We start from the raw sequence: 12257 nt of genomic DNA, 5'->3' as shown, positions 1-12257 counted from the left end.
TCTGCATCATCTGATATTATGAAAAATTCAATGTACTTCTCTGCAGCAGATGTCAGAGGTCAGCAAATCTATTACAGTAATGTAAGTAATCTGGCTTTCTGCCAACCTTTTTTTAAAAAACACTGAAGCAGATAATTTTATATTTACAAATTCTAAAATCCTCCAGGGACTGAATCTCTTTTCCAACAAAAAGCAGAAACTTCACATTAGAGAAATGTATTTCACAGTATATCAAACATGTCTTCATCATTAGCATTTCATAAAAAGAAAAAAAAGCTCTTAATCTTTATTAGTCAACATTTTTTTCCCAGCTACAGAACTAACAATACAAGATCTCTTCTGGGCCAGCAACCACTACATTTTCATGTATTGATTATGCAGAATGAATGACTTTTTTGGCCTGACTCTGCTTCACGGGATACATGAGAGCACATCTATTTATAGACATGATAAAAAAAGTAGTTACAATAATGCAAAGGATCTGACCAGCCCAGAAAGAGGAAGGAAATTAAATGTTAAGGCTGCCAGTTTCCTCTTTAATTCTCCCCACTGTGTATGGATATGACGGGGCTCATGGGCTGGGGAGGAACCATATGCCCAGGACACACAGGGCGAAGGAGGGAAGGACAACCCCTACAATATTTTTATATCGCTTGTTTCAGTGTTTATTTTTGTTTTCTTTCTGGCAGAATAAAATATTCCAGCACGTCTCCCATTGACATCATCTTGCTTTCTCAAGGGTTCCAAGTCCAACGCAAAACAGCGCACAATGCACTCTCAGCCACAAGGATAATCTTGGGAGGATTTAAAATACTGAAGCCCATTCCTTGGGAGATGCTGCCCATTCCCATGCCTGGCCAGAAGGTTACAGAGGTTGATGGCAATGGGAACGGAAAAAGATTTAAATCTGCTCCACCAAATGAATACAGCAACCAGTTAACCTGTGGAACTCACTGCCAGTGGATACCTTGGGACCAATGGATTAATGAGATTACGCAAGGATTAGATGCTAATGTAAATCATGAGAACATTAAGCTCTTATAGTTTCAAAACCACTGAAAAGGACAGGCAATAAATCTCTTTACTGGTAGGAGTGCTTATTATGCCACAGTGGCTCTTGCTGCTTACTCTGAAGGCACTGCTGGAACTGCGGGGCGAAACGGCTGGTCTGCCTGGTTCAACAGGGCAACCATTTGGTTTAGTAGGTGCTCACAGCAGCCGGGCAGGGCTGCCCACACCCCCTACAGCCGGAGGGTCCGAGCACTGGGCTGGGACGAGCAGCTGCCAAGCCGAATCAGCTCAGGGCAGCTCCAGCGACAACCCCCACAGTGCAAAGGGGCCCCTATCAATAACCTCAGTGAGAAAAACCTGACTTGTCCTCTAGAAACTCAGTGGCAAAACATTCAGTTGTTTTGAGGGACCAGCAGGAAGGCCTAAGCTCTGATCCCAAGAGAAGTCTTGTCTTTTTTACCCTGATGCTCTTCAAAAGGGGTCAATCTTGGAGCAATGCTGTCAGTGTAAGCATGGGAAACAAGCCACATTCAACAGCAATCAGCTGGTGGGGATGGCCAGGAGCAGGAGGCAGCTCTCCTGGGCACCAGCGACAAATTCCTAACAAAGAAGATAGGAGAGGAATAAGCCGAACTCTAAGGTCTTAGCCTGTTTTCCAAAATGGGAACATAAAATATATTGAGGAAATCAAGCAGTGTGTTCCTCAAGCCTGATTTCCCCAGACTGCATTGTACAACCCAGGGGTTACGAAAGGAAGCCCTGCATGCTTTTGTGCAGAACACAATAGCAATGAGTTTATTTGCATTTGTCTGAAGTACAAAACTGGCATGTATTTTATCAGCAAAGACAAAATATGTTTGAGTTCAATTTTCTTCCCAAAGAACTTCCCTTCCTTAAAGAAATGGCTCTTTCATCCTTTCATCAACAACTTTCCTCACAGCCCACTGGGAGTGCTGGTGGGTAATGAGAATGGCTCACTGCTGAAAGGTGGGAACTGCACTGCTGTAAGAGAATTCAAAGACACTTTGTTTTAAGTAAACTAGAAATTAGCGACATTACAAACACAGCTGTTGATTTAGCTGTACAGCCAGGCGAGGGGAAGCTCAGGCACTCGCAGTCCTATGGCTCAGCACGGGGAGATGAACAACCCCCAGGCTTTTGCCTTCGGTGCAGATTTACTGCATGGGTAAAGATTCAAAGGAAGGGTGACAGAGGCAGAGCAGCTTCCCCAGGTCACTCAACCAAAATTGCTACAAGCCTCTGTTTTGGCCACAATCACCACTTCTGCATCTAAAGGCAGACATGCATTTTGTTCAGTAGGTCCATATAGTCCCTGCAATGCTTTGGTCCTGATGCTCAGGAGAAGCTTACAGATGCCATTTTGCAGTGCCTGTGGGGTGCAGGTCTCCTGAAGGGACTCCAAAATCCTGCTGACCCCCCCAGGGGCTCCAAGCCACATTTCCATTGCACAAAGTTGAACAAACTAGAGGCAATCCCTGCCATGTTAGCAAAGTCCTGCAGTCAAGGTGGAGATTCCCAGAAGACCTGGGGAATCTGAGAGGAAAGATCTGACTCTCCATCACTAGTGCTGTTCCTGCAAAACAGAATGGCACATCTCCTATCACGCAGCACCCTCCTGAGGCAACTCAGGTCCCAGCAAGGAACAGCGACTTGTCCCCTTGTGCAGAGCCTGTCCCTGCTCCTGGATGTCAAGAAATGAGGTTACCCATGAGGGGGACACTACCTGATGTTGACCAACCATGAGCACTCAGCTTAGCTGTTAGGAGTCCCAGGACCCCCGGAGCACGGGGCACTGGCACAGCCTCTGCGCCCAGTAAGCATTGACACACGTGTACAGCAGGCATGCCTGGGAAGTTCCCCTCTGCTTGGGTGACAATGCATCCAGGAGCACTGGCTAGCACACATCATCCCCCAGTTCTGCTGGGACAGACTCCTGGGTGGAAAGAAGGATGTCGCTGGGAAAACAATACCACTACCACCACCCCCACCCCCCCAAAGAGAGAGATCATCTGTTTCCATGCACTGGAAGGCAGTGCCCAGCTGTCCAGCACTCTTATACCCAAGGACTCCTGCTGACTCCAGTGCTGGCCAGTAAGTCTTTGAGGCTGAAACCCCAGAAATTTTGAAAAAAACTGTGTTCTCAGATGCTTTGAATGGACAGCTAAGGAGCTGTTTTAATGGTAAACAATTACATTCCTCTGTCATCTGATACTTTTTAAATTTTGGGGAGGGGGAAGGCCTTCTGAATTTTCAATAGTTCCTTTGTTAAAGCATCTGTTACTCACATAATTGAAAAGATGTTTGTTCAGTGGTATGCTTGAGAGTACAGTTATTTAATCTTAATGATAGAGCCCTGAGGGCAGAAAATCATAAGTAGAAACCTCTTGTTATTTATCAAAAAGAAAAAAAAAACAAACCAAAAACCCAGGAAAAGAACGAGAGAACTGAGACACCTCATCTATCTTCAGGCTTAAATTTGTCCTTGATGGAAAACTATTGTGACAATTTTCAACTTGCGAAGTTTTCTGGGAGTCTGGGACTAGCTGAGGTGGGAGGGGGGCAGGAAAGTGGGGTGAAGACAAAAATAAAACAACCAAGTTAGTATGACAAGAAAAAACTGCTGCTTGGCAAGTTTTTTTGGGTCAAACAAAGAGCTAGCTGTAGTTTACAGCATGACATAACATTTGATTAATTTTTGCCTGAGGATGTTTTCACACATAACAGCGTAAATCAAAACCTTCTATTAATTATAATGTGTATTAAAAGATAACCATAAGCATTTTCATGTGGATGCTATACGAGCCTCATATTTTTTGTTCCCTCAAAAAGATTGGCTGCTATTTCCTACAAAACTCCACTGAAATGCTTACACATTACCAAAGTTATCCAAATGCTTTAACAAAACCAAACAGCATTTGCATGGAACGAAGGGCTCTCTTGCATATTGAATTACTGCACAATGTCCTTGGGGTAGAGAGACTTTACGGCTGTTAAAGGGAAACCACGTAAGGGATTATTTTGACTTGTGTTTCTGATAATACGTAATATTTATGTGAGCTATTTAGAAAAAAAAATGGAAAAATGGGTTCTGAACTGTACAAGACTCTATATAGTCTCCTGGGGTTCAGTCCCCTGGCAAGGGACAGATGTGCAGGGTGTTCCACAACTGTCCAGGGACCACATTCACAGCCAGAATAAAACTCTCTGCAGATCTGTGTCCAAAGCACGGGCACAGCCACCCTGCTGGATTGTGAAGAACCATGACCTGCTCTGGGGACCCACCTCACCTATTTGGTCCTCATCAAGTCCTAGGTGGTTGTGGCTCTTTAGAACACACTCCCACTCAGCTGCCTGAATCTGGTGAGAGCACGAAGCCTAATAAACCCCTCCCCAGCTGCATCTGACCAGACAGTTTTCAAGGCGTTTGTGACTCATGAGGGCCAGTATATGAGATACACTGCTGAAGAGCAGGACACGGCCCATGGATGCTCTGGGCCAATCCCTGCGGAAGACTCCAAGGGAACGAGGCTCCCTGCAGCACCCAAAGAGGCCAGGAGGGCTACTGCTCTATGGGACCGTCCAGCTGCCTGCCACAACACCTTTGAACACCAACATGTCTGTCCACCAAAGAAGCCGAGGAGTGTTACTGCACACCGTTGTACACCACAATTCCCTGGCCAGTGCGTGTTTATATGTAGCTTGTGCACAAGGCTTGCTTTGAAGGAAACCAAGATGAATCACAGCCAGACTTGGAGGCAGAAAAAGGCCCCAACAGGCAACTGCTCATATTTTTGTTTTGTTCAATGCATTTTACTGGGAACTTTATATACCTTCCAAAATAACAGGTTGGGTTGTTTGGTTTTGTTTGGGTTGGGGTTTTTTTTGGGTGGTGGTATAATATTTATGAAAAATCCCTAACAATGTCATCAGTACTGCAGACACACAGCCTATCGTTCACATTGGAAAATTAAAGCTGCCGATCATGTGTTTTGTGTAAAAGCGAAAGAAACCTCAAATGCTGCATGTGAAAACCACATCTGCATTATTAGGGGAAAGCAGCATGGAGAAGAGTGCTTCGCAGAAAAGTAGCCGTTTCTGGGGGTTTCTTGATAAGAGAGAGAGATGTAGGGTACTGACAAGGGCTGTACGAGTTTCACAGGAAAGGTTCAGGCTGAATCAGCTAATACCAACCACACACGCCTCTAGCTTTCTGTGATCGTGCGAGGTAAGTGCATTAAAGGAGCACAAATGAAGAAAGTAATGACCAAAACAACAACAACTCATAAGCTCTGTACGGTCCGAGTCATGCACAGAGCAACAGCTCCACGATGGGAAAACATTAATGCTTTTTATATTGGTAATCATCTGTAACATGAGCAATTAAGTACAGTACTAATGGACTATAGCCAAGAGCCTGGTACTAATATTAAAAACTGACAGAGATGAATAGGTTTGGAAGGAAAACTAGGCTGACAAAGACATTTTTATGAAGTGCTTGGGCCTATTTGGAATAACCCAATCAGAGGCAGGTTCAGACCAGCCATGCCTACAGTGACAATAATGCATTCATTGGCATTATACGATGCCTGCTATGCTTTAAATAAAAACACCCATTGCTTCTACTCAGCAACCTGCACTTTCATTATTATACTCATTAATAAAACAAAAGTTGTCTAACTAATATACAAATAACACTTACTGAAACACTGGCAGCCTCGCCTTGTTTTAAAATTAAACCAGTTACTGGAAACACAAACCATACAACATGAAAAATGAATCAGTTGATAATGCACACAAAATCTTTCTTCCTCTTTTACCAGGGAAACAAAGCAAACACTGCACCGACCGAAGCACTCTGCCTACCTATAGCACAGCAGCAGCATCACAACCTGTTCCACACAGGGGGGCACAGACAGGGAGCAAAGCATTCCCCACAGCCTTTAAATCTGGCTTAGTTTCAGCTTTTGCCATCCTTGGTACCGTGGGCTGGCAGCAACATGCCGGCTTTTTAGAGGTTATAAGCACCTTTTGAGAAAAGCAACATTTCTTTGTGGCGTTTGCTGGACCAGAGAGACAACTCTGCCCTCTCCATACCTTTTTTTTTCTTTTTCTTTTTTTCCTTTTTTTCCCTTTGAACTTGCATGCAAAACTCTACTTTGCAGAGGATAACTTGGGAGAGGGCAGGAAGGTAGGATGCAGTACCTGAATGGGACATACGTGCTATTCCACTCCTCAGCATCCTAAAGATGTCACTGAAAGGTCCCTGCCACCCAAGCAGCCTTGGTATGTTAAAGCCGGCACAAACAGCTAGTAACTTCTCTGTCCTCTTGGAAGAAATCTAGTTAACACAACACGGATGCCCCTGAGATCTAGTTGTAGAGATGAATGGCACGGCTAAGTCAAACAGCAGCAGTCAGGGAAGTCAGGGAACTGCCTATTCTGCCTCCAGTAAGCAAGGAAAGGCCAGTGGGATTCAGAAAGGAAAAATCAAGAGGTTTATTCAGCATTTACTTCCCAGCTTAATTCAATTTCCAGTTTAGCTTTACAGCTCACCTTCAAGTTAGAAAATGTATGTGTGTTCTGAATCATGAACATGTATTTCTGCACTGTAGTTCTAGTTTTAGATTAAATGTCATCTGAGTGCTTTGGCTATAAATGAGCATTACATTTACAGGTACTGTAGTTAGAATTACCAGCTGAAACAAACCATGACAATTTCATTTACTTTTTTCCAAGTCTGAAGCTTAATACAGCTTTCCTGTGGTGGAAAAAAAGTGTCTAACACTAGAACTGTATAGATTGGACCGGTCACTGATACAGTTTCTTGTATACATGTTTTGGTTTTGCAGACCAGATTTGGTCAAGCATATTTTAGGTAAGTTCAGGGCTAATGTAAAAATCCTCTACAAGACTTTTTCGCTAAATGCCAACTTTTGACAGCCTGCCAGAGATCCGGAAATAGGTGCTGCCTCATATCAGACCTAACCCAGAATTACACAGTACACTGGCATCCCAGAACTCAGATTTGAGCTCTTTGGTGTGCTCGCTGCTCAAGGCAAGGAGAACTGCTTTTCGTTAGCCTGGAAAGGCTTTTCAATCTTGAAGGCATCATGACTCTTCTCAGGTCTTCTAGTAAGCACAATAGGCTTTGTGGCACTTCATAGCATACCCCTGAGTAACTGCCGAGTAAGTCACATGGACAAGTAGTCTCTATACATCGAAAAGGAGTGCAATTCAAGGGGTTTGCATGCAAAGAAATAAACCACTAGCATGAAAGCCAGAGAGACAGGGGTTCATGGAGTATTTATGAATGGCTCATTTATTTTTCCACAGCTACAAGAGACATGCTCTCTCAGTGACTCTAGGATTTCAACACAGAGCCCAGCAGTGCTTGCTCCCTCTGTGACCTAAGCCGACAGAGACCTAACTCTCATGCGGGTCTTCTCTGTCAAACAACCAACATCCTACAGAGCACATCTGGGAGGGAAGACCCAGACTGTCAGTTGGAAACCCATCAGCTGGCTTGGGTGCAAGAGGAAGCCCTGAGACTCTTGGGGCTGTAATAATGGAGGGGAAGAGCTGAATACCCACAATCTAATGATTTAATTAAACAAATCTATAACATTTGTCTGTAACGCAAAGGCAGGAAAAAGCCCCATCTGATATGCATAGCAACTCACTCAGTTTGCTCTGCTGCTTGGCTCAATCTCCAGAAAGCTTCTAACTCTAGCTTTTATAGTGGCATTACATGCAATCCCTTGTGCACCCAAGTCCTTACACTGGGGACATCTTGTGTGAAAGAGGGCGATCAACCTCCCCCTCAACGAGGAGGGCAGCATCCCCCTTGGATCAGCCAACATGTAAGGCACTGAAAGAAGGTGAAAAATTGCCCAGCGAATGCAGCTCTGCTGTGCCACCTTGTGCATAGGCAAGTACAATCTCTTCCTGACCCCAGCAAAGTAACTTGCTTATGTCCAGGAACAAGAGACTGGAGTTTCCTTATCAGAGCTTGAAATTGCAGAGCTTTTATTAACATTTGCAGAAAAAAAAAAAAAAAAAAGAAATAAGAAAAAAAAGAGTTGTTTCTAAAAACCATACCAAACCAAAACAACATTCCAGCTCCAGTATTTTATTCAATGCATGCTGGCTTCACAAGCACTGGAAGTTATTATCTACATGGGAAGAATAAGAAATCAACAGTTCTGACCAGCAACAATGGCTGCAGAGAAAGAGTGTTTGGCAGCAGCTCACAGGCAGGGAGGAGGGAAGGAATGCAATGAAGAAGAGGAATGCAATGCTCTGCATGACCTACAACATTAATAGCACCCTGCATTGTAGGCCACCCCATTATTTTAATCACAACCACAATTTGCTTAATTGGTATTCCTAAAAAATGACAGAAGACAAGTGTTTGCATCAATTAGCTGTCGTTTCTTATTTTTCCTAGAGTATGTTTTGCTCAATTTTTCAGCTTCTTTAACTGGAAAGCTGTTGTAAAAATTAAGATATGTACAAAGAAAAATCAGATGCTTGTTTTAATTATTTAGTCACTGGAGACATACACTCTGGTTTAAATTACAATGGATTATCTGACTAAACTGTTGGGGGAATATTTACTATATCTTTAAGAAGCCTCTCTCTCTTTCTCTAATGCTTTATAAAATGCTTTGAAGGCTCTCCAAATTAATTTTTTCATTATTAAACAAGCATTTCAGATTTGTTATCTTACCTTTCATAATGTCTGCGAGTACATGTAGCAGCACTTGTGCTTCCAGGGTTACCACCTAATTCATCATAAATATGTTTCCATTGTCGACGGGCTGTTATCTGTAAAAATGGCAATGGAAAATTTAATCTTGCATCTTTACAGATTCTACAGTGTTTGAGTTCACAACAACAAATGCATGTGTGACACTTTCAGAACAGCATGTACTACAAGCACTATAAAAGCCCCTACAGAATATACAGAGTGCACAGAGCTTTGGGTGTTGTCTTTTTTTTTTTTTTTTTTTTTTGTAAGTTAACACTATGTCTGTTTTCTTTCTCTCTAAAATGGAGTGATCTGACTGATTCATTATCAAGTCACAAGCAATACGGCCTCACAAAAGAGAATCTCAATCAATATAGGGTCATTAACCATCAGAAGTTATGCAGACAAATCCCATGGTGAATTATGAAAATGAAGCTCAAACCATACTCAGCACAAATAATGATTACATAGTTATTTTAACTGAATTAGAGAAAATAAATCTGCTGCAAAACCCAAATCCACCACAGAATTCTGTAAATCCACAAAAGCATAGTCCGTAACTCTATATGTTACAAGCTGTTTATTTTTATCCATTTATGTCAGTAAAATATATAGATCAAATAGTAATAAAATCTTAACATACTCCAATGTTAATATTTGAGCTATGTACTTTATTGGACCACGCTGATGAAAATAAACATCTTGTAACATATTGAGTTGCATACCATGGTTCTGTTTTTTTGTACAGAAATTAGGATTATACAGAATAACAGATGGAAGACCTGGCAAAAGAATTGTTTCTGAATACCACTTCATTATTTTATATATTCCGCTATATTTAAAACAGGAAGAAAAACAGGAATAGGACAAGCACAACAGATCACCCTCTTTTGCCTGCAGCTCATAAAGAAGGCCAGTGGAAAATTGTGGGGGCAATTTGGGGGGAATTTTGTCATTTTCTGTGGAATGCTGTGGATTTTAATATATTCAGCCCTGGAGGCTTCTTTGGAGTTACCCACAGAGCAGTCAATGGCGTTCACTGAGTAGCTAAAGGCAGCAATCAGAAGAAAACAAATATTACAACTCGCAATCTGAGGCCTGTAATTTTAATCTAAACAAGCGGAGAAAGCTAATGTCATTAAATATTACAGGGTAAGAGGTGTTTCTTTTTTGCTCAATATAAAAGAAAAATCTTTCCTTTGCAGAAATTATACTCCAAAGCCAAAAGCATGGCTGGAGACTTATCATCTGATAATGTTACAATTTCTTCAAGTTTATTGTTTGTACAGTTCTCCTTAGAAAAAATCATCATCTCCAACTCACTGTTACCACCTATACATAGTTTGCACCTATATATACTTGAAAAAAAAAAAAAAAGAAAGAGTATTTTATCTTAAACCTTATTTAAAGCAGAATGTGCTGACTGCATTCACGGATTTTATTTTCTGTCTTCTGTAACCAACCCAAAGAGCACAGGCACCAAAGAGAGACTGCAATTCAAGGATAAATTCTGCACAAATAAACTATTTAAATACAACATCAAACACTCATCTGAGGATGAGGCTTATTTTAAGTCTATTTTATTTAAATTCTGATGCTACCTCTTCCTCAGGCTACCCACACTTCTATCTGTTATTACTACCAAAGGGCTCGAAGAACTGAAGTCCCAATAAGCCATAAAGAACATCATCTCCTGATAATATGAATGGATGCTCCTTCCGCAACTGGAAAGGTCAAAAAAGAGTTGACCAAGTACCCTGCTGTGGAGGAATGCCTGGATGGGAAGCTACCTCAGGTCCTGTCTCCCACACCTATTCCACTGGTCCTCAGGACAGGCAAAGGACAGAGGCTTGGCCAGCCAGCCCTCGCCTTCTTGTAGCTCCCAAAAATCACAGATCCCCTGGGGACTGCTGCAAGTGGCTTTATATTAAATCGTCTCTGGCAGCCTCATAGACTAGGGGAACAAAGATGCACAAAGCCAGTCTGGGGTCTGTGCTCCGGCCCTCTGGCAAGCACAGCCTGGCTGGCTTGCAAGGCTGTGGGCCAGGACGTGATGCTTTGGCTAAGTACAGTGATGCTATGCAGAAGCTGTAAATGAAAGCAAAGGATTAGTCAGCAAGAGGACTACTGCAAGTCCCCCTTTTAAACATCCTGGTGTGACTAAGAAGAATGGTCTCCATTTTCAAAAGGAAAATGTTAACCTTAGAGCCCATCTCATTAACTATGAACTGACTCAAGGGTTGATACTTAAGCTGAAACACCAGTAAACACAGCCAAGTTTAAGGGAAAAAGAGAATCCCTTTGAAATCCCTGGATCACTTTTTGATATCTCTCTCCTCTATGCTGCCTAGAATAACAGTATTTTCACAAACATTTGCCCAGCTTTACCCAATTCTGCCTCTGCAATGGACCAGAACTCCTTGGCAATTAGTAGAGCTGTGCCTTCCCACGTACAGAGCTAAGTTTAAATTTGACATTCCCTGAAACGATTGTTATTCTAACAGAGCCTAGGGTTGAGTTTTCCCCTGCTCTGGAAAGTTTAGGTTTTATGCTTAATAAACTTCAAAGGACCACAGTAACTGATGAATTACATCCTTAAACAATCTGAACAAAATCCTGCACTGTGGAAACTTCACAGCCATGCAGGGCAGCATGGCTCAAGCTGGATGCTCATGCTGGCCATGTCCAAATCAAGGACTGCTTTCTTTTCTCATACAAGTCCCTCCCAGCCACCTCCGTGACTAGGAACTTCCTGAGCAGCCAGGAAAGGGCAGTGCTTGGCAATGCTTTGCTTATGGTTGCTGTTCCTACCAAAAATGCCTGCCCTGGCGCTTCTATGCAGCGGTTTTTAACTCTAAAAGGGCTCGTATGTGCTCCCGGTTAGTAACATGTTCATGACCAGTGCACATGAGGAACAGAAAGGCAAATAACAAAAGATATGAAAATGGTAAAATATTTCAGCTGCCTGGGCAGGGAATTTCCTGTGAACATTCAGGAGCAAAGTGTTAGGGCTTTTTTAAGGACAGGGAGCTACAGTGGTGTAAGATAAGGCCCTGCAAAAGCTTTATCAAATGTCCTGAGTGCTTTCATTTCACACTTTTGATTCATTCAGCTTCAGTTTCCTGATGTAAGTCGATCTGCTCTAGTAGAAAGCACACAGAAGACAAAGAAACTTCGCTGCTTTAGTTTTCCAATTTGTTTTTCCCTACTCCTGCCAGTATATACATCCCTCTTGGTGCCTGCCACATTTCTGAAAGTGCAGGATGCTCCAGGCTCATCCATTAATCATGGCAATTGCACAGGCCAGTCTCATCTCTGACAGCTTCCCATTCCAACGCTGGCTTTAGTTTTAAAGTAGTTTTCTGGTTTGCACACCCCTCCCACGATTTGCTCCAACCTACGGCTTCACAATGCTAGAGCTGGGCTCACTGGAAGCCAGGTGCTTTGAAAACCTGTGTGACATCTTTCCCAACTA

At 42.6% G+C, this 12257-nt stretch overlaps 1 protein-coding gene across 4 annotated transcripts in view; it reads right to left on the bottom strand.

Annotated features, from left to right (window-relative positions):
* The window catches only part of ARID5B (AT-rich interaction domain 5B), a 123500-nt gene that overhangs the window by 13601 nt on the left and 97642 nt on the right, over window positions 1-12257 (bottom strand). For all 4 annotated transcript variants that reach the window (XM_055799994.1, XM_055799936.1, XM_055800046.1 and 1 more), the window contains one exon: window positions 8762-8859. In XM_055799994.1, the coding sequence (XP_055655969.1) occupies window positions 8762-8859 (98 nt within the window). The remainder of the gene's footprint in view (window positions 1-8761; window positions 8860-12257) is intronic.

This window comes from Falco peregrinus, chromosome 1 (genome assembly GCF_023634155.1).
Source record: "Falco peregrinus isolate bFalPer1 chromosome 1, bFalPer1.pri, whole genome shotgun sequence".
In the NCBI taxonomy this organism is placed as follows: domain Eukaryota; kingdom Metazoa; phylum Chordata; class Aves; order Falconiformes; family Falconidae; genus Falco; species Falco peregrinus.
Note: the sequence above shows the minus strand (reverse complement) of the source record. Positions and strands in the feature narration are given on the sequence as shown.